Consider the following 22,013-nt stretch of genomic DNA (forward strand, 5'->3'; position numbering starts at 1 on the left):
AGGATGGTGCTCTCTACATTCCTTGCCAGCCACCATCGGGACCCATATATTGCCTGCAGCTCCTGGCGCAGCCACGGCAGCACAGGATCAAGGAGACGCTCTTGCCTTTGAAAAAGCTGGGCCCAGACCTCGGGCAGGAGGCCACCCACGGCCTCTGGCCCTGCAGCCCCCTGCTCAGCAGGGGACAGTGTCAACTGTGGAGATGATGGAGGGAATGCCACACGGAGACGGGGACTGTTTTCCGCTCGGTGGCCGGGAGCTCCTCCTGCTGGACTGCTGGCACGTGGCAACTCTTCAGTGACGATGACACACTGCAGATAGTCGTCTTCTGCCTGCACAGAAAACCTGACACTCTCTATCGGTCTTCTGCAGAGGGGGCACTCTGGTTTCCTCTCTGTCCAGCGTAGGATGCAGCCCAGGCAGAACTGGTGGCGACAAGGCATGGCATAAGCAATGTCATCTCGAGCATCACGGCAGATGGGGCAGCTCCACGCTGCCTCCGTGGCCATGTCCGTGCTCCGCAGGGGGCTGGGGAGAGCTGAGGATGAGCTGCTGCTACCCCTTGCTGGCACTGGCGCTGCCAAAGGTTGTCGCACACTGCAAAAGGGAGAGCGGCCATAGTCACTGGCTGTCCCGCAGAGGGGAGGAAGAAACATCCAGGCCCCTCGAGAAGGACTCCCTCCTGGCTCCCTGAGCCCCACGGCCGCCCTGGGGGGATGTTTCCCTACACAGCTCACCTCTGATGCTGCTAGCGTGTCTCACGGCGCCCGGCTGCCTCAAGCAGGCAGGGCTGGGGAAACACAGGGTATGGCTCCGGGACGGGCACTGAGAGCTGCCGACGGCAGCCCCCAAAGCACCACCCGGCACCAGGAGAAGCCTCGCTCCACCCTCCAGGCCTCGCAGGCACGCTCGGCAGGAGTCCAGGCACGAGCCAGGCTGGGGGAGGCCCCGCCGGCGCCCAGATATAAGCAGCGAGGGACGTGAGGTCACAGTCCATTGCCCACTGATGTCAGAATCCACTGCCAGGTGACAGCACCCTGCCCTGCATGGCGACGTCACAATGGGCCGTCCACCCCCGCAGCACTACTGCCTCTGCATGCACATCTGGGGCCACGGCAACACCACTTTCCCCTCCCTCTCCTCACCTGCGCATTCCTTTCGCCATTGGTGTTTCGTGGCAGCCCCCAAGGCCTTGGCTGTGTCTTCTCTTCAGACCCTTCAGATGCCCTTGTACTTCACATTCTCCAGGCCAGCCTCCTACCCAAATAAACAACTCAGCCCTAAGCACTGTTTTTCCCCATTGGTCCCACTTGGCTCCATCAAGTCCCAGGTTTGCACAGCATGCTTTAGGCAACGTCAAACTTAAATGATGTTACAGCGATAGTTGCCCTGGTGCCCTTCTCCTTGCAAGACTCCACGTCCCTGCGTGTCTCTAGTGCTCCCCCCCAGTTATCTGTGTGATTGAGCCATCTCTCGGGCAACTCCCCTTCACCAATGGTGAAATCCAGCCATTCCTCACAGTGCTGTTTCAATCTTTTACAGCCTTCTTGCAACACCATGTGCAGCCATTTCAGATGTTCAGCAATCAGCCAGCCTGCATCCTAGTTATTGGTCTGCAGCCATAAATCCTTTCACTCAGATCTCGTTGCTGGAACATAAAGGAGTGCTCCTATCCTTAACGCTCAGGGGAAGAAAAGTGGGTATCAGGGAAAAGTAGAGAGTAAAAACGGATTAGATTAGATGGGATGGACTAGTAGATGGATAAGGAACTGGTGGAACAGCCGCCTCCAAAGAGTTACAGTCAACGGCTTAAGGCCCACATGGACATCAGTAAGGAGTGGTGGGGTGTCCCTCAAGGGTCCATCCTGGGACCAAGACTGTGGAGTATCACAGGATCACAGACTGGTAGGGGTTGGAAGGGACCTCTGGAGATCATCTCGTCCAACCCCCCTGCTTGAGCAGGCACACCTAGAGCAGGGGGCACAGGACTGCGTGCAGGCAGGTTTGGAAGATATCCAGAGAAGCGTTGGGGCAGAAGAGGCAGCAAGAGCTGCCCGGCTGTGCAAGTCCGAGGCCCCGGCTGAAGGCTTGGGTGCATCAGCCACTCTCCCAGTGTTGTATCACAGGGAATATCTTCCTTAAGGACACAGCGAGTGGCATTGAGTGCGAGCTTGCAGGTAGCACCGAGCAGAGTGCTTGGAATTTGGAGTTTATTTTTGACAGTAGAGTCCAGCTCCCGCGGCACCCGAGGGGGTGAGATTCCCGTCTTGTTGCCTGCTGCCGGTGCTCTTCCCTTGCAGAGCGTGCATCTCTCCCGGGGCAATGCCGGGACCGGCTGCTCTGTGAGGCTGCCCAGTGCGGTGGCGCCTGCACGCCCCTGCGGCCTGCTTTTCTGGATGGCTCCTTGCTGGCCTGTCTGGGGGGAGCTGTAGCCTTCTGGGGCCTCCTTGATGCTCTGGTGTTGGGGCTTGTGCTGACGGCACCTTTGTTCCTTGCTGGGGGAACGGCCTCCTCTCGCCCTCTGCCTGCAGGCCTTTCTCCAGGCGCTGCTGTTAGCGTATCCCTTGCTCCCGGAGCTGTGCTCAGGGTCCCCAGGGGATAGTGGGGCCCCCGGGAGTTGAGGGGAGCGTTTGGGGAGGCGACAGTCACGGCTAGCGAAGTCTTGCAGGACGGGGAGCGTGCCTGAGAGGATGCATTGGCAAGGCGCGTTGTGCCTTTGCAGCAGCCCACGCGCCACGTGCTGTTGCGGTGCTCCTCTGTGGGTGCTGGTGTGGTGAAAGAGGTCCGCCCCAGTGGCCCTAGGGGATAGGAGGGGCTGAGCATCGTCTCGTGACCCAAAGCTCCGGGTTTGTTCCCGCTGTGGCCCTCCTTAGCGGGACTTAGCGGGCCCTCCCCAGCCCTCTTGTACAAGAGTGCGTGAAGCCCCCGCAGCATGAATGCGCGTTCCTTCCCGCCTTGCCAGAGTTTGTCTGCGGGCAGGCGAGGGGGGCCGAGGTGAGCTACGCAGGGGGATGTCAGCCTCCGGGGCCCTGCCCGGCGCAGCTGCCCTGCCCGTGCTGGGGCCAAGCGTGGGTGGGCCTGCGAGGTGGCGCGTCCCCGCAGCCCTGTGTGACACGGTGCAGCGTCACAGTGGGACACCCACCTCATGGCAACAGCTTCTTCTGCCCGCCGTGGCCCCGGCCGCGCTCCCCGGAGAGGCCTGGGCAGTGCCAGGGCTGCTCTGTCCCGCGCTCTGCTCCGCAGGAGCTGCCCTGCTGCCAGGAGGAGGCGAGGGGAGGCTGTGGAAGAGCGCTGGAGCCGCCGCTTGGGGAAGTGGGAGCAGGAGGAAGAGGAGGCGGCGAGCGAGGAGCAGAGGGGTTCTGTAGCAGGAGCAGGACCTCCTCCCCAGCTGGTACAGCGCAGGGGGGCCAAGATGATCAAGTACCTGCTCTTTAGCCCCTTGGGGCCCGAGAAGCTTCCAACCCTCAAGGAGCTCACCACCAGCGGTAAGGCCCTGGGGAGCCCTTGCAGGAGTGCTGTCGGAGGCACGATGAATTGGAGACGAGCTGTGGAAACCCTGGCGCTGGGGCTGGGGCTGGGGCTGGGGCTGTAGCAGGGGTCTTCTGGAAGGGAGTGGCAGCTGCAAGGAGAGAGACCTGCCTGCTGCCGCCTTGGGGCTTGGGGCTGGGCTTTGGCAGGCCAGGCCTTTTGCCGCGGCCCATGGGAAAGGGTGGGATCCCCTTCCCCAGAACAGTCGGGGGGCCTGCCTTTCCTCCCGAGGCCTGTCCCGCCCACGTACAGGGTGGGCCCGCTTCTTGGAGGCTGTCAGCGGTCAGGAACGGAGCTGGGCAGCCCTGGCGGTGCGAGTGTTTGCTCAGGGCGAGGCGGGCCTTCAGTTCACTCCGCTGTCGCCTCCGTGGGTAGGGGGCCGCTGGATGGTTGGGCGTTGCTGACTCAGAGCTTGGCGTGCCTTTCCTTTGCTTTCCAGAAATCTGCAGAGCCTGGGCTGCCGCATCTAAGTATATACATAGACAGCTCTTGCAGAAGAGGCACGCCGTACCGGGCCTCGCTCCATGCTCCGCCCCGCTCTGTCAATAGGGGGTATTGGCGCCGCACCTCCGCTTCCACCTCTCGGCGCTTGGATGCCATCAGCAGCCGGAGCCGTTTCTCTTCCCTCTCAGCGTGGAAGGACCTCGTTCCCTGGCGGCCACGCACACACGACACGTGCAGCGTTAGTGTTCTTGGGCTGGGCTGGGCACGAGCGCAGGGGGGCTGGGCAGCTCTTGCTGCCTCTTCTGCCCCGGCCCAGGGCCCGAAACGTGACACAGGGCTGGCAAATCCCTAGGACGTACCGTTCTGGAGGGCTGCGGAACACGGGGGGGAGCTGCAACCGCGGCTGAGCTGGAGGTCTGGGCTGCTTCGGCTCCTCCTGTGGCTTCTGCCGGATCACTGGCAGGGATCTAAAGAGGCACGGCAGGCTGAGGCCGTGGGAGCCCACTCTGAGCCAGTTGCTCCAGGCCAGGCTCGCAGCCTGCTGCCCCCTGGCTCCGGCACCACGAGGCGGTTCGGCAAGAGGACCCCGTGCCCAGACGGACGTCGCCTCCGGGGCCTTTCGGCATCGGCGCAGGCAACCCCACTCCGGCCCAGGGAAACATCTCACTTGCCCGCCACCAGGGCCATGGGGTGCCCCCGCAGCCCCAGCCACACCGCTCCTCCAGGAGGCTCACCTGGCTTGGTCAGCTTTGGCGGCTTTAGCCTGCTCGCCAGCCTTCGCCAGCTGCCTGGCTAGAGAAACCCTGCGGCAAGCCAGGAACACAGGATCCAGCACGCTCACTGCAAGCGGGAGGCAAGAGAAGAGCACAAGAGCGAGCGTCTCTGGGACCCTGCGGGCCAGACAGGAGCACCCACAGCCCCCTGCCAGCACTCGGCTGGGACACTACCTCTGCGGGCACCCCCGCCCCAAGGCGCCGGCTCTCTCTGGGGCTTCAGAGAAACTGCAGGCGCCCATGCTCGGTGTGGGGTCTCAACTGCAAGCCTGGGAACAAGAAGGCACCGGGTGGGCAAGAGGGCACCACGCTCCCTTGGGAGCTGACGCCAAGAAGCTGCTGGCTGGCATCGTGGGGAGCCACTGCCAAGCCCCTGGGGGATGCAACTCTCTGTGCGACCTCAGGGGCCCCACGGTCTCCAGCAGCCTCTGCCGGGCTTCCCTCGCCTTCCTGCCGGCAAGCTGATGATCCCAGCACAAGCCCGCCTTGCTGCCCGCGCAGACCCTCCCGCCCCTCTCACTCTCTCGGGGCACATCGAGAGCGGACTGGCTGCTTTGTCTGCGCTCTCCGAGCCAAGCATGAGCCGGCGGCAGGCGGACCGGGCAGCTCTGCTGGGAAAGAGCTGGTCTTGCCTACGTGTGGCAGGAGAGGAGCCTCGGCAAGACGGCGGTGCCCCGGCAGCACGAACCGAGCAGCTGCTCCCTTGACCTGCCAGGGGCTGCAGAAGCCATCCCGCTCACCTTGGCAGCGTGATGACCCCATCTCGGCTGAGCCGCGTAAAATCTGGTTTTGCCCGGGAAGGCCACGATACCCCTCATCTTGGAGTCCTGCAAGGGGACAGGACAGGGACAGCTCAGCAGGCGCCCAGGACGCGTGCCAGTTGCTCACCAAGGTGGCAAACGGGCTCGCTGCTCAAAGACACAAAGGCTGCCTCTCCGAAAGCCGTGCGCCGCCTTCTCCCTCGATGCCATTAACCCCTCCCTCAAAGGGGCCGAGGCGCTACCGAGGCTTGGCCTAGCTCCTCGAGAGTGCGCCTAGGCCAGGCGGCGAGGCAGGTCACGGCAGCCAAGAGAAAGCAGCTGGAGAGAGCTGTGACAGCATTGCCAAAGAGACACGAGGAGGAGCCCTGGCAAAACAACGAGCTCACCTCCAGAAGAGCTGCCAGCATGTTCCCAGTGGCGTCCAGCTCCAGCAGGCAGTCATCGAAGAAGGTCATGCCAACGGCTTTTCTTCGCACAGCGACGATGCCAATGCTCTTGAAGCAGAATTCCACCTCCTTGTTGTCTCGCAGGGCCCCAGCGAAGAAAAGCAGGGTCTCGTGGATGCACTGCTCCACGATTTCTCGGCGGAAGTGGATGTCCGCAGCGATCTGCTCAAAGTCCAGCGGGACGGAGAGCGTCTCGTCTAGGAAGCAAGCGCAAAGCAACCAAGTCACGCCCACCGCAGTTCAGCCGGCTCCCAGACCAGGTGCCATCAGCGCCCGGCCCTCGGGCAACGCTCTGCCGGACAGCGCTTCCCCCTTGGCCAGATGTCCAGAACAGAACTGATGGACAGGAGAAGGGAAAGACAAGCTTTGCCTCCTCCTGCGACCAACCAGCTGGAGTATAGGGCAAACTGGGGCTGGCTCCCCAGGGCGGGGCAGGGTGCTGGGCCACTGAAAGTGTGCGCATGGCTCAGTGATCTACAGGTTGGACGAGCCTTGGGTTGGCCATGTCACAGAAGTGTTGGCACCAAGCCAAACTCAAGGGCTGTCCAGGGGAAGCATCCCTCCTCTTACCTGGAATTTTGGTCTTGGCACACCTGAGCTTGTAAAATTTCTTCAGAAACCTGCACGGCCGGAACACGGGTCTCTCAACAGGCAAAACCTTGTCCTCTCCCAACATGGCCTGTGCTGGGACAACTGCAAGTGTCTCATCTCCAATATGCACCGCCTGAAAACAGAAGCAAGAAGAGGGAGCGTTGGCGGTGCTGCGCACACAGGGGTGGGAAGGTTGCTGCACGGCTCACATCAGCCCAGACCGTGCAGATTTCTGGAAAGCAAAGGAAAGGCACCCCATGATCCGCGTCAGCAACGCCCAACCGTCCAGCACGGGCAGGGCAACCCCACTGGGCACCTGCGGCTGCTGCCCTGACACCTTTGCCTGCGTGTCTCAACTCAGCCACCCTCAGCTGACCCTGCGGAAGACGTGTAATCACTGTCTAAATTACTCTTCAAGTCATCATTCCAGTCTGTCAAGTCACTGTGTAATTACCACTCAACTATTACTTAATCACTGTTTGCTTTCTTCTTAATTTTAATTCAATCTCCAATTAGTTATCATTTAATCATTGTTTAATCCTTAATGGTACACTTTTAGTTAACCCTGCAATGGTGACACCTCTGAATAATTCCTCTGTGACAAAAAGCATCCTAGTCAGCGGGACAGCACATTCAAACACCAACTACTTAGGGAGGCACAGCTTTAACCCTTCCCCAAAGCATCTGGGTGATTGTGCATGCGAGAAGCGGGATAACTGGAAGAAGATCAAAGACCAGTTAAACCTCAGAAGCGGGAAACTGAAAGAGAAGGTAATAACAACATACAAGGCATTGAAAAAGTATTTAGAAGCAACCTGTCAGTGTAAGAAACATAGAGAACAGGAAATTAGGGTGTGGCAAGATGAGGTGGAATGTTACCTCTGTGAACAGAACAACTGCAGAAACAACTCGGGGAAGATAAAGAAAAATGTTTGAAGCTAGAGGATAAATTGGAACTCATACTTCTGGCCCCCAGCCCCCAAATCCTGTGAAAATTGATGAGCTAAGCAGCTCCCCAGTAGATTGGGACAGAGATATCTGCGAGGACCCCGACCAAGAACCTAGCAATGAGTGTGAGTTATATTAATCAGCACTAAAGGTAGCCCCTATTAGTGAAACTGAGGCATCTGCTGGACCTCTAGGGGGTATCCCGAGAAATGCCATACAGACCATGCTATCGGACCCCCTTCAACTGGCCAACCTGCATGAAAAATGTGGGCAGACACCTGGTGAAAACGAGACTGAGTATCCATGGTATGTCTCCTTAACTGGAGGACACCGTGTTGTGTTAGGTCAAGGCAAAGCAGGTGGCTTTTGGGGACCAGCCCCTAACACCAAATCATACTCTCCTATGCACCAAGTAGCGAGTTGTTGGGCAGGTGGCACAGACCCTCGGGACAGAGGGGAGCCCAAGGCTCTAACAGTAAGATCATCAAGAGAACTTTCTATGGCTGTTAAAAAAGCAGCCCGCCTTCAGGCTAGGAACCACAGGGGTACCCACGGTAATTACTCTGTCCCTGCCCCTGTAGACCCCCAAGGCGTGAAATCACTGGTAAGGGGAGCCCCTGCTGCTTTAAAACCCGTACCTCATTGCGAAGAGGGACAAATGAAGAGAAAACATAGAACATAATGCTCAGTAGGGTCAGGACTATCAACCCTGCCTCCATCCCATCTGACCTGGGCAGGCTTGATGTGTGGCATTGTAAATCTTAGTTGAGAAATGGGATGGGACAAATCAACACCAGCAGGGCAATCCCGAGCTTACACAGCCAGCCAGTCAACCACCCCCCAGAGCCCCCAACATTTTCCCATCTCACAAACCCCCCTCATAAATCCATTTCAGGGAAGAAAAATTATTTAGGCTTTGATGCAAGCTGTGCCCATGCTGCCCGACTCAAAAATAACCAGTGTTCCTCAGTATCCTGTCTCTACTGCTGCCCAGATGGGTATGGCGGGGGTCATAACTGACCTAAGAAAAAAAGCCCCATTGTGTCCCAAACATACTCCCCATACAAGTCCCCAGTGTGGCCAGTTAAACAAACAGACAGGAGATGGCACTCTCTTAGCCATCTTAGCTCTCTTAGGACTTCCTCAGAGTTGTAAGCATTCACCCGCATTAGTGCTGGGTGGACGCACCCTAGCTGGGAACTAAAAGGGGTAACGAGCCCGGAGTCACCCCGCCAAGACTTGCGTTGTTTTCTCTTTCCAGCACCGATACCAGGAGTGACAGCAAAGTGCAAAGTGCCTCCCTTGGAGACTGGGCTGACCGTCAGGGGAACATTCATCCTTCTTGCAGGAGCAATTATCACCAGCGTGAACCAGTTCCAATTCACACGTCGACAAGCCTGGCACGTGGGGTGGAGGCCCTCACTTTTTATTTGTGCTAATCAATACAGTAACTGTTGTACGTTCTGCACCATACACGTTTAACATTGTTGGAAGTACAGGAACACTGGGAGAACCAACACAAAACCTGACAATGACAAACTCTGTCACCCACACAACTGTAAAAGCAAATAAGGGTCACCTTATTTCTGCCACACCAGGTGACAGAATCTCTGCTGAATGTAATGTGACAAATTAGTCAATGGGAAACACCTTTGTGGTCATCAGGGAGATAAATCAAACTCCATCAAACAGCAGATTAGACTGTCCCTCACGCCCCAGTCGTATAATTAGCTTCCTCTTTAATGACACAACTATAGAAGCAGTGTGTCTGTGGACAGATAAAGGGAAAGATAGCAAAAATGAACTGTCCTTAAAGGTCACGCTACCACCTACTCCCAAACCTCATCCTATACCAACAACTACCCCTACTACCTCCCAGCCTACTCCCTCTTTTATTACTCCCACAACTAGCCAAGCCACACATTCACACATTTCTGCAATTTGGCCCTATGCTACTCAACCTACAGGACAACAGCAAGTCATATTTAAGCCATCATGGTCCCTGAAAAGGGTACAACTGTCCACGTCTACTGATCTATATAAGAACTCTCTGTGAAAATGTAATTGTTAATAGAAATTTTACACAGAATGTATCCCATCAATCAAATGCACGTCTTTCTAACTTCGCCAACATTACTGGATGTGACTTTAATTATACAGTCCCCGTGACCTCACACGTGCTGCTAAAGGCAAAATGACACACCATATGGAGACCTTTTACCTTCCCCCTTCAGAAGGAACTCGACGCTGCTTCACAGACTGGCGGAACATCAGGACTTACAAGCTTTATTTATTACAAAAGCCACAAAACCAAAGCAAAAACACACTGATGACTGTGCATGTCAGTGAGGAAGAAATACACTACACACTGGTAAAAGCGAAAAAGGATGGGCCACAGCGCTGCTGCGAAACCCTGTTAGGATGGTCTCCACAGCAACAGGGGTATTGAATGCCACTTTATCTCCCCTGATAATGTTGTAACGGGCCTCAGGCAAGAACACACTCAAGGACATGGTCTTCCACAAGGGTGATCGGGGACATCCTGGAGCGGTGCAGACAACCTAGCAGCAGGTGCCAGTGGAAACCGGGCAAAAGGAACTAAGGACACCTCCATCTAGATAAGGGTCAGAACACCAGCTGAAACCAACACACTGTGACAAGATCACTCCATGGGCCAACTCACAACCATATGTGGAAGGACTCACAGTTCATGGAAAGCACACAAAAAACACCCCTTCAAGAAACCACTAGGGACCACCGGAGACCACCTGATACCTCTTCAGGGGCTCCTCAGGGACTTAAAACACACGGGTAATTTAGATGCAAGTATTATAATTCGTTCCAAGAAATAGAATGAATAACTATTCCAGGGAATCTAATGCATATGTATAGAACTGAGAAATATAAGCTCTATCTCTGACTTTTGCTATGCACGCTAGGAGGAATTATTCCCCACGCATCCGTCACTGTAATAAGGAATGCCTGCTCCTTAATACTGCATTGGTGTTCAGGAGTTTTATTTCCAATTTTCATTATAATAATGTTTGCCCTTGTCATCATTTGCATTATTATTATTGTCTGTTGATAAATTCAGGTTTGGGTTTTAGCCTGATCACTACACCTCATTGTAAAACGCACAGGAGATCTTGCTACTATGTGAAACTATCTGATTGTGCAGGACTGTCTTATAATTAACCCTTTTCATTTCTGTATTTATCACTTAATGCTGCATCAGATAACGTGTGTCAGTACCACCTCACATCTGTGGCACAGAGGCAAGGGGCGACCATAATACCGCTCTGAAGTCAGTTAATTGACTGTAGTCATGGGTGGAGTGGGGTGGTGGGAGCGTGGGACAATTGGAAGGGAAAAAGTCGGTAAGCTCATGGGTTGAGATAAAGACAGTTTGAAAGAAAAAGCAAAAGCTGTGCGTGCAAGCAAAGAAAAATAAGGCATTCCTTCACTAATTCCCACCGGCAGGCAGGTGCCCAGCCATCGCCAGGGAAGCAGGGCTGCATCACGCACAGCAGTTACTCGGCAAGGCAGTTGCCTGAATGTGCCCCCTTCCCACTTCTCTCTCCCAGGTAGCGACGCTGAGCGTGCCATCACATGGTATGGAACGGAACGTCCCTTTGGTCATTTGGGGTCGGCTGCCCCAGCTGCACCCCCACTGTCCTGCGCACACCCCAGCCTACTCACTGGCTGGGCAGCGCGAGGCACAGAGAAGGCCACGACGCTGCGCAAGCGCTGCTCAGCAACAGCTAGAGCACGGGTGAGCTGTTGACGCCGTTGGCATCACAAATCCAAAACACGGCACCACAGGAACTGCTACCATGAAAGTTAACTCCCTCCCAGCCAAAACCAGGACACCCGTGGAGGCTGTCAAGAAGGCACGAGAAAATTCGTAAACCTGACTATTTCTTTAAACAACCTTTTTGTTACAAAGGCTCAAGAGAAGTTAGAGGCACCCAAACGCTGTGAAACAGAAAGGGCAGGGATAGTCAGGAATCCATAGAAAAGTAGGCCTGTCCTGCCGTGAGAGAAATAAAATCTGGAATTGTTAAGGGCTGGAAAAACAACTTGGAGAAGAACAGGAAAGGGATCAAGGTGACGTTAGCTTTAAAGGTAGCTGCTGACCGACGCTTAAAAGAGGACTTCTGCAGCTTTTAAAAAGCTCTCCCGTTTTCTCCCAAGCTTCCTCCCACTCCGAAAGACCACCTGCGCTTCCAGGAAAAACCAAAAGTGTGAAAAAGCGTCACTCCCCTTTTCTTTCTTCCCTCTTACTTTCTGAGCATTGAAGAGGTATAAAAGTACCCACAAAGTAAATAATCAGAACGGCCCAAACGCACAGTACAAATTGGCATAACCTACCACCCGGAATTCAGGCAATTTGAAGACTTGCAACCTTTTAAAGCAAAGGGAGAGAAAAGATGAGCTTGAAGGACTTACTGACGTAGAGGGTCTTTTGGGCTTCGCACCTACGGCCGGTGAGATCTCACTGGCAGTGCTGGCACTGCCTGTGCTCAGCACCTTGTCCCAGCCTGTCACGCATGCCACATCAGCCACTGACCCCCACCCTGCTGTGAAACAGCCGTTTGCAATTGCCAAAGGTATTTTTCAACTGTTGAGCAGCGTGCTGTGCCAACGGACTGATGCTGGGTGTGGAATTAAATCCTGAGGCACTGTTTTTGGGCTCAGAAATACCACGGCAACTGCTGGCTTGAACTGCTCTTTTTGTCACAAAAAGACCCCCTCTGCTGACACTGTGAACTGTCACAAAGCAGTCCATTAGTTCTTCAGGTCCTGATCAATGTTTTTTCTCACAGAGACATCTGTCTTAATAGCCGTAACTGACCTAATTGGAAGTGCGCTTTACCATTGGTGAAAATACAATGTGTTTTGTTAATCCAGAGCAAAGCTGATCAAAACTGAGGAGCAAGCAAGTATGAAACGTCCTGCATTAAACACACGGAACCGGAGGGTGAGAGCCTCAGTGTTACAGACTGCCACGGTCCCCTTTCGTACTGCCAGGGAGGCATTGCCCCGTCGCTGCATGAACAAAGAACCAGAGCCCACATAAACAAGATACTCAAGGAATTGCCCTAGGCTGCGTTTGGACTAGTGGAATCAGGATCATCCATCTCCTTTGTCGTACTCAAAACACCCAGGACCATCACCACAACGTACAACATGGCAGTAGCTTAATACAAGACGTGCACTGGACAGGCAAATTCACATGGCACAAGTCACTGCAATTCCGACATTTTCCAACTTTTCACTGTTTGACCTGGTAGCGAAAGAGAGCCTTCTCAGTACAGATCGTTGGATGCTCGTTCCATTTATGACAGGGGGATTGTTTGCTTTCCAAGAAAAACTACAAAAATTGGACAGTGACAAGGCCCAACAACTTTCACTTACCTGTGTTTAATGCTGATTATGCAGGCAGCATGAAAAATTCACCCAATAACAAAAGGATGCGCCTCAGTAACCCACAGCAGGATGCTGGTGGCATGCCACGGTCTCCCAGATGAAGAAGAAAAACAGGGTGCTGAGTTCATACCCCAGATGTAAAAGAATCTTTCTCTGTACCTGAGGAGGAGTACATCCCCAGATCACTCTCAGTCCCACTATTAAAAGGTACAGGTCTCTGGCACGTCCCAGTAGATGTACGGTACAATCACTACTACAGCCCCCGCCCTAAGCTTATTTCTGTGTCAGTCTTGCTTACATAGGAGGCCCGTTAAAAACTTCCCAACCCAGCCAGACTCGAGTGGTGTGCCGCAGCACAAACTGAAAGCTCCATCTGGCCCAAAAGCCCTCTTTCTGTCTTAACAATGGAGGTAGTTCTCAAAGGAAACAAACGCATAAGAAACTGATGGCCTGCGCAGCCACCAGCTGCCATGACTAGCACATACACACTAAAAAGATGCTGAGTCCCTGCTCACAGCGGTCATTTGGCAACCTACAGATGATCTTGCTTTCCTGTCATCTCAGTTTTTACAGCACGCACTGCATTCTTCTTCCTCCCATCCTGGACACCAACTTGCACACCCACACATGCAATTCCCCTCCTGCCCTTACCTGCACAAGAGATGTGTGCATTGCCTGATCTTCCGCTAGTTCACATTTCTGTTTGCATCAACATCAGTGAGACCACGCAAACCCATTTTTAGCTTACCCACTAAAATACCAAAGCTGACTGGAGAAAATATTTTTAAGTGAGCAGGCGACACACAGACCACCAGCCCAGCTTCACCCTGGTCAGTTAATTACACACACGCACGACCCGTAAGACGAAAGAACATCTCCAAGTTTGAAAGTTAATGGGTCATAAGTTGGGATATGTCCCCTTGTTACCGAAAAAAGTGGTAAAATCAGAAACAACTCTTTAACACCAATTTAGTATTAAAGAGCAGGCATTCTTTATTCACGGTGCCGGATGCACGGGGGACCGCTCCTCCTAACGTGCATACCTTATACACCTTTCCCATACAATTTATAGATCAAAAATTTACCTATTCATACATATTCATTATTGTCCTTTCTACTGATTGGTACAAACTTGCTCGTTCCATATGTAAATTACTGCGCAGGCTCAGCTGTCCTCTTCCATTGTTCTCTTCTGAGTAGGTGGTGTTACTTGGGTCGGTGGTCCGTGAGTCGGTGGTCGCGATCTCCCCCTGTCGGAATTACCTTTTACCTACTTGGCTCTTAATCTTGGCAGTCCTGGCCAGTTTTCTCAGTCCACTACACGAAACCACATTTTGTCATCCTTTTCTGACAGAAGCACATTGTCTATTGTTTCGTTCTCACTAATGATTACCTAGGGACCAAAATACAGATCAAAGAATACACTCATTGGTATACTCCATGTCCCCAGACTTAACGTCCAGTTGGATAGGGCTGTACAAGGAGTATAGCAACATCCACGGTTGGTTAATTCTATCGCTCTGGTTACACCCTGCCCTACCTCTGCTACCCATTTCTGCCTCCACAGTTGTCACTGATGTTCACAAAATTAGGCAGGCCTTCTTTAGTCCCTTATTCTAAGATAATGACTTCAGGTGAATCTGCGGCGTGACCCTGAAGATGCAGAAGGTTTCCTAGGAGTCCATGATCCCACATAATTTCTCCACCGTTTCCTCCATTTCTGTTCTTCAGAAAAGCCAACTATTTGCGAACACAACCTGTAAAATGGAAGAACATCTCCCAGTTCAAAAAGGTAGGCAGTCTTAAGTTGGGATATGCCCGTCGCCCTACTGGTCACCTGAAGAAAAAGGAATTTTTGGAAGTTTCCGCTAAGCCATAATAATGAACCGTGAGAATTTGGCAAAACAGACGTTGACGGCCAGAGACAGAAACCGAGAGACAGGGAAGCACTTGTTTTACAATCGTATCTTTGGCGAGAGCAGAGACACTGATCAAAGCAAACATCCTGCCTCAGAAGGGGGTGACAAAGCGTGTAGTCAAGGAGAACAACTAATTGGGATCTCGATAAGAACTAAAACTAAGTGTCCTTTAGGTGAACAATCCCCATTAGGTAACCAGGGTGATGGAATTAACCAACCAGGGACGCTGCTATACTCCTTGTACAGCCCTATCCAACTGGACATCAAGTTTGGGGACATGGAGTATACAAATCAGTGTATTCTTTGATCTGTATTTTAGTCTCTGGGTAATCATTAATGCGAACAAAACAATAGACAATGTGTTTCTGTCAGAACCCCTCTTTTAAGGCTCAAAGCCTAACTTTTAGGTCCCAAACCCTCACTTTTTGGGTCCAAACCTCTGTTTTAAGGATCAAAGCCTCATTTTTAGGTAGCAATGATTCAGGGAATAAATAGTTAAAAGTTACTAATGCAATCTAGCGTAGCTCAACAAATGTTGGGGCCCACAGCCAAAACTTAGCCAGGATAATGAGGTAGCCTTAACAGGAACGGCCTGCACGATGACTAAAACTTGTTGCTTTGGGGGAGTCAGAAAGGCTTCAAGGTAAGAAGTGCCGAAACAAAGTTACAATGACATTTGGCCTTAAGAAAAGCTGATGTACAGAGCCATAAAGATACGGAACTGCAGAGCAAACGCTAAACCAGAACAGACCATCCCTCAAGGACAGTACATACGTAATCTCAGAACTGAGTCTGCGCAACAGCAAGGGTTAACTAGCAGACACAGTGAGGAAGGGTATGTCCTTCATCCAGAGCCCCCTGATGACCACCGGAGACACCAATAGGCATGTGCAAATGACATCTGCATATGATGATGGATATGTATATCTTTTATCGGAAAACTAATGAATATGTATATAGAACATGTACTTAACCTGCACAATTAGATCTGACGGTGTGCACCTTAGGGGGAGAGATCACCCGTGCATCTGGCGCCGTGATTAAAGAATGCCTGCCTTTTAACACTACGTTGGTGTTACTGATAGAACTAAACCCCTGACAGTCCTTGACTTAATCCTTATTGTAAACATCCTTGTTCTCTTGTGGTTTCCCCCCTTGCAAAGATAGTTTCAGGGATTTGAAGAATGCAAATTGGTGCCAGATGGGATTAAAAAGATAGTGCATAAGCTTGTAAATTCACTGATAACAGAGACTCAGGACATCAGTGTCGAGACAAGCACTCGAGGAACTAGTTTAAATCAGCCCCTTGTGACAGTCCAGGGCTAAAGGACCGAGGAGCTACTTCAATGACTATATATGCGCAAAGGAAACCCAAAGTTCAACCAGCGGATAGGTGAGGAAGACCATCAGAGACCACTGGAGGACTCCCAAAGACCACTAAAAGGACAACTATGCATGCAGCTTGAGCTTTTACATATGTTAATGAATCCTCGTGAATCTTATTAATATGTATGACTTTATAGTATATCATCTTTGGAATTTTACTGAATCACTGGAGCACTCATGGTGGATCAATCCCCAGTGCTGCCCAGCGCTGTAGTAAAGGATGCCTGCTTAATAGTGACTCTGTTGCTATTGAGTTTTATTTCGGGAACTTTATGGATACTCCGCTTCCTCTTATGGGGAAGTTCGGACTTTGAAGGATAGCAGCCGCAAATTTTTGTATCATTACGAGGTTTATTCCCGATTTCGGTGACAATTACAATACTAAAAGTCACGCCCATAGGCTTAGGAAACTCCCCCTCCAATAAATCCCTTACTCTCTCGAGCATGGGTGCTAAATTTAAAGTGAGCTGTATCTTTACATCGAAGCGAGAAAGAAATTAAACCATTATTAGCTGAGGAGTGTGAAAATTAGCTGTGACTGACACATTTAACTGTATAAATGTTTTGTAGTTTCTCGGTGCGGGGTGCTGGCTTTGTGGGTTACCACCTCTAGCACCCATCTTTGCACAAACATGAAATAAAATACCTCCACTCTGTGTGTAGTGTGGCGTTTTGCACACGGGGCGAACAAACCTGCTCTTCTGGATAACACTACCTCTGCGACCCGTTTCTGCCCTTCACAGTTGTCATTGATAGTCACAAAACTCATCAGGCTTTCTTTAGCACCTCAAAGACGACCACAACTTCAGATAAAAGGCGAAGCTGTGGCATGGCCCCCAAGACATACAACTGTTCCAATTGCTCCGCTATTGCCTCCATTTGTGTTCTTTTAAAAGGCCAATTATGGCTCCACTTTTGTGGTTTCCAAGTCCCCACTAACTCAGCTTGAATCATCTGCTTTCCTCCCCATTTACCCACCTGCAAGCGGTGCAGAATTTGTACTTCTGACTTCCTGAGAAATTCAGAACAAGATAAAACCAAAAATCCACCATGATCACGAAGGCTATACAGACAGAGGAGATGCTAATTTAACCAGGATCTCTGGGTCGCAGCTAACGGCAGTCTTCACAAATGCAACCGCAGTATCCCTGCCTGTGGCTGGAAACTAAAGCCATTTTCAAGTTTCTTTAAATACAACAGTAAACTCAGTGCTCACATAACTCCAGCTGCACCCTCTCTGCTCCTCCACCTCCAGGCTCTTTTACTTCCAAGCCTCCCATCCTCCATTCTTCTCCTTTCTGGGACTTGAAACCCTTGAGCTTCTTACACAAACACCTACTCCTGCCTCGAGAGCCTGCCAGCTGCCTGAGGAAACCCCCAAGTTTCTTGCTGAATGCACCCTCCTCTAGTTTTTAGCAAGCCGTCCAGTCCCCAAGGCTCCCTTTTCCTCCACCCAGTAAACCCACCTGCTCCGAAGTTACACCGGGAAACAAATCCCCCCTCTGCCACAAGCCTTGTCCCCTTCAGCCCTGCCTGTCTTTTAACTGCACGCCCCAGGATCCAGTCCTGAACCCAAGTTCTTCAGGATGTTCTTCACAGACATTTACAAGACAGAAATAGAGAGCATATCATTCAACAGCCATTTTTGCAATATCGCCCTTTCAGAATGAAGACAGTTTGAAATTAAGCTAACTGGAGCTTGACTTCTCAGACAAACCAGCTCGTAAAGAACTGTGTTACTTCACTAACACGCATCTCTGCCGTGGATCAGTACGAAGGTACATAAACTGTCAACGTAAGAGTGAAGCCCATGAGGTGCTCAGAAAAATTCATTCTCATTAAACGAGTCCACACAAGCTGTACACATCAGAGTCATTTCCACCTACAAAGCTAACTGTGTGTGTCTTGGGGCTTGCCTTCTTAGCAGGCATAAGTTTTACGTAATTTAGCATTTTTTGAAGATGCAGCAGAAGAGGTCGGCTTCTTCAGCTGGTGCGAAATGCGTACAAAGCCAGAAGTGACTAGACCCTGGCCCTGCTTTCTACGTAAGAAAACTTCAGACACTTGCCTGGCTGCCAAAAGGACATGGGAAACAGGCACTTCAAGTGAGGAAAATGTAAACTGCGTATCGCAGACGTCTTCTAACCGAGAGGTGTATTAACCACTAGAACAACTAGCTCGGTGGAATGACCACGGCAAATGTCCCATTCTCCATCATTCAGTAGGTAACTCAGCTGCTCAGGTCGCTGCACAGGGAGCTCAGTCAAGTAACTTTTTTTTAAAAGCACTGGCTCAGAAAAAAAGTATGTGCTATTCTAAAACCGCATGTGGAAACATTAAAAAGGGGACTGAGCGCGATAGAAGGCTCAAGAACTATTTAAGCAGAAAACACATGGAAGAGAAAATGGAATTTTCTTGTTCCCCTTAAAATGGGTGCCCAAGGTGTCAGAAGAGCACTTTACATGAAGGTGGCGGCAACCCCTGCAAAAGTCCTCCAGCACGCCACATGCTGAGGTGCAGAGGAGGTCCGACAACCTCACTTCAAGGTGCGTGAGCAGCACATGGTGACACGATCGGCACGGCAGGGAAGAACCCTGATCGCCTTGACACTGAAGCTGCCCAAACCCCAGGCTGCTGTTCTAAAGAAAGCAGAGCACACAAGTGTGATCTTTGCGTAAACGTTGATTTCTCCAGGTTCTGCAAGATGATGATGCAACACAAATTCCTCAGCTCCTGCACTAAAATAGCATGCACCTGCAGTGCCATTTTTAACCTGCGTGTGCTGAATAGAAAGCACTACACATAAAAATAGCATTCACAGATGCATTGCTACAGGAGGTACTTAATTTCTGTGACACCTGATGGTGCCCTTAACACTGCTCACGTCCACAAAGCGTACATAGAAGGGAACTGTTGTAAAGCAGAGTCACGGTAGCCTGACTTCACTCAGCTTTGAACGACAAACTGGAGCATCGCTGAATGCAAATAACTTTCATAGCACGTACTCTTAACATGTAAAATAAAAACTACAAGCCTCTGTATGGGGCAAAGTAATTACGCTGCAGCCTTCTTTTGCTTAAAGTCACTCCCATGCCTACCTTGAACGCCCTTTGCTCTCAGCAAGAAAGAGTTCCCTCTCACCCTTTTACTCTTCATGATTTCATCCCGAGTACTCCTCTGCTGCCACTTTGTTCGGACCTGAGCCGCGTAGTTACCTTTTCCCTCATAGCCACTGACCCTTTTTCATGCCAGGAACAGAGCTGAGTACCCTTTCGGGTAGCTTAAGCAATCCTGGCCTGTTCTTTGTACGCTTTCTGACGCAAACACATACAACATTGAAACGCGATTTCATTCCTCCTCTTTTCCAGCTCTGTGACAGCTCTACATATGAAACCCTGTCCTGGGCACACACTGCACTCACTTCCTGAAAATAAAGGACACACAAGAGCTGCTTCTCGTTCAAGCTGCTGGAAGCTCTTGCTCTTGTTACTGTGCATGTCTTTAATGACTCGGCGCAAACGTCTTCCCACAGCAGTTTTACATATAACTATGACAGAAAATCCAGCTGCCTAATAAGGTTACAACAACTGTTCCGCCAGAGCTACTATTGCTGTCAGGCCCTCTCTGCAGTCAGCTGCAGGGTTTGCCATCTCTTATTTCAGCTCTCCTCCTCGCGGAAAATGAGAGCACAATTCTGACCCTGTCTTCTTCCTACTGCCCCCTTGAATCTGAGTGGCACCAGGGTTAACTAGAAAAACAGCCAATAGCCAGGTAACGTACCAAGAAGGGACTACCTCCCGAAGCAAGCTATTCCAACACTCTCATGTCCCAAACCACCGGGAAGAAAGGAGGGAAGAGCGCTTGTTTGGGCCAGCGTTTTCACTTCTTCTACATCACAGGTAACAGCACTGAAGGTCCCACAGGACACCTTCTACCAGCCAGGCTCTGCCAAGGGCTGACAGCAAGTCCAAGACTGTGGAGGGCTCCCCCTGGCCAGAGGCCAAACTCCCACCCAGCCCCGCCCGTCACTCCTCAGCGGGACGGGGGAGAAACAGGACGAGAAAGCCTGTGGGTCAGGACAAAGGCAGGGAGGGCGCCTGCCACTTGCTGTTGCGGGACCTGGTGAAAATCCTCGGCACTCACTGCCACCCCACAGCGATTCGGGCAGTCAGACGCAAAGCCAAGCCCCAGAGCAGCACCCTTCCCCGCCGGGGCCTCCCCAAGGCCCGGCTTCCCCCGCTCCCTCCACGCCCCCCTGCACCCCGAGCGCTGCCGGGGACGGGCTACACTCGGCACCCACCGGTTTCCCGGGCTGCTGCGTCCCCTCAGGCGCTGCCCTGCCCCGACGGGGGCTCTCCGCAGGTGGTCGGGCAGGCCTGCTCCAGCCCCGGGCGCTGCTCGGCGCCGCCGGCCGCTCCTTGCTCTTCCCCCTCCTGCCCCTCGCTCTCGTTTCCTCACCCCACCGCTCGTCTCCGGCGGCTTCGCCGTTTCTTCCGCCCGTCCTGGCAGTCGCACCCGTGCCTGAGGCGCTGGGCTCTGCTCGGCTGTTGGTCCTCGGGGCGGCCGGAACCGGCCGGAACCGGCCGTGGCTGGCCCCGGGCAGCCCCCCGCCTCCTCCCCCACAGCTCCCCCCCGGCCACCCCACACGGGCACCGGGGTTGCCACCGGTGACTTTGCCCCTTGTTCTAGTCAGTCCAATTAATCATCTAGATTTTCAGTGATGTTTGCGGTACGAACGCAACGGTCCTTATCACTTCAATTTGTACGTGCACAAACTCCATGACCACGCAGTAACAGCCAAATGCAATTACTTCACCCACTGTTACTGGGTTATTAGCTATTACGTTTTCAACGGTTCGGTTTAAGTCTAGAACTAAGATTCCCCAATCTAGGTTTTGCAACAAATTTTGGTAGTGGAAGGCAAGCAGTATTGCAATTAAACTGCTGCCATCGTGGATTCTCCCGAATGGCTGGAGAAGTTGTAAGATTGTGTTTCCTTTACAGACAGATACTGAATATATAACTATCATCCTGGCATAGTTAGATTAACGACATTTTCCAAGGGGTTCCTAATGGGGAAAACAGGCACTTAATCGCTAAGAAGTCAAGTGCTGTTTCCTAAGCATGGTTCATCAAGGCTCTCTGGGCCATTGAAGTTTAACCTCTCCAGTTGGGGCGGAGGTCCATTTATCTTGATCAGGCCTGGGTGCCCTTTTTACCTGTGTACAATTCTTGCAAAAATCGACAGATTTGATTCGAGTGGAAATAGAATGTTAGAATATTGTGTGTTTTGAAACTCGTAACCATAGAAGCCTCGCTAGGCAGCTACTGCTTTGTATTAAGAAACTAATGGAAACGGGGTGAAACAACAAAGAATTGCACAGGGAAGTTTCGTTTGAATCCTGCAACTCTAGGAACCGTATTTGTTAGTTGTCATATTTGTCAAGTCTTGCGAAACCAAGGAAACCTGCTCTAGAAACCTGTTACGCACCAGTGATGCTGCTGGGAAATCCCCTTACCCTTCCCATGTTGATTTGAATGTCAAGAATTCTTATTAGTAGACATTAGCAGAGGTGACCAATGGTTATTTGGGGATATGAATATTGATGAAGCGATATAATCAAAGAAACCAGTCAATGTAAAGGTTAAATTTAACAGCGAACATAGCATGCATTTTTGTTAAACAATTTATGCAACAAAGATTTCACAGAAGAAGTGTATCAAAACTGGAGAATTTCAGTGCAAAGGTGGACACATGTTTGGCTGAGCTATCCCCCGCGTCCCCAG

At 51.9% G+C, this 22,013-nt stretch overlaps 1 protein-coding gene across 1 annotated transcript in view; it reads right to left on the reverse strand.

Annotated features, from left to right (window-relative positions):
- The window catches only part of LOC142050490 (coiled-coil domain-containing protein 81-like), a 55,086-nt gene extending 34,293 nt beyond the window's left edge, over positions 1-20,793 (reverse strand). Inside the window, exons 1-3 of the mRNA XM_075079152.1 lie at positions 20,527-20,793; positions 6,523-6,676; positions 5,893-6,149 (exon numbers count right to left, since the gene is read on the reverse strand). Coding sequence (XP_074935253.1) covers positions 5,893-6,149; positions 6,523-6,628 — 363 coding nt within the window. The 5' untranslated portion in view covers positions 6,629-6,676; positions 20,527-20,793. The remainder of the gene's footprint in view (positions 1-5,892; positions 6,150-6,522; positions 6,677-20,526) is intronic.
- Positions 20,794-22,013: the final 1,220 nt, after the last annotated feature.

The sequence above is a fragment of the Phalacrocorax aristotelis genome, chromosome Z, assembly GCF_949628215.1.
Source record: "Phalacrocorax aristotelis chromosome Z, bGulAri2.1, whole genome shotgun sequence".
Lineage (NCBI taxonomy): Eukaryota > Metazoa > Chordata > Aves > Suliformes > Phalacrocoracidae > Phalacrocorax > Phalacrocorax aristotelis.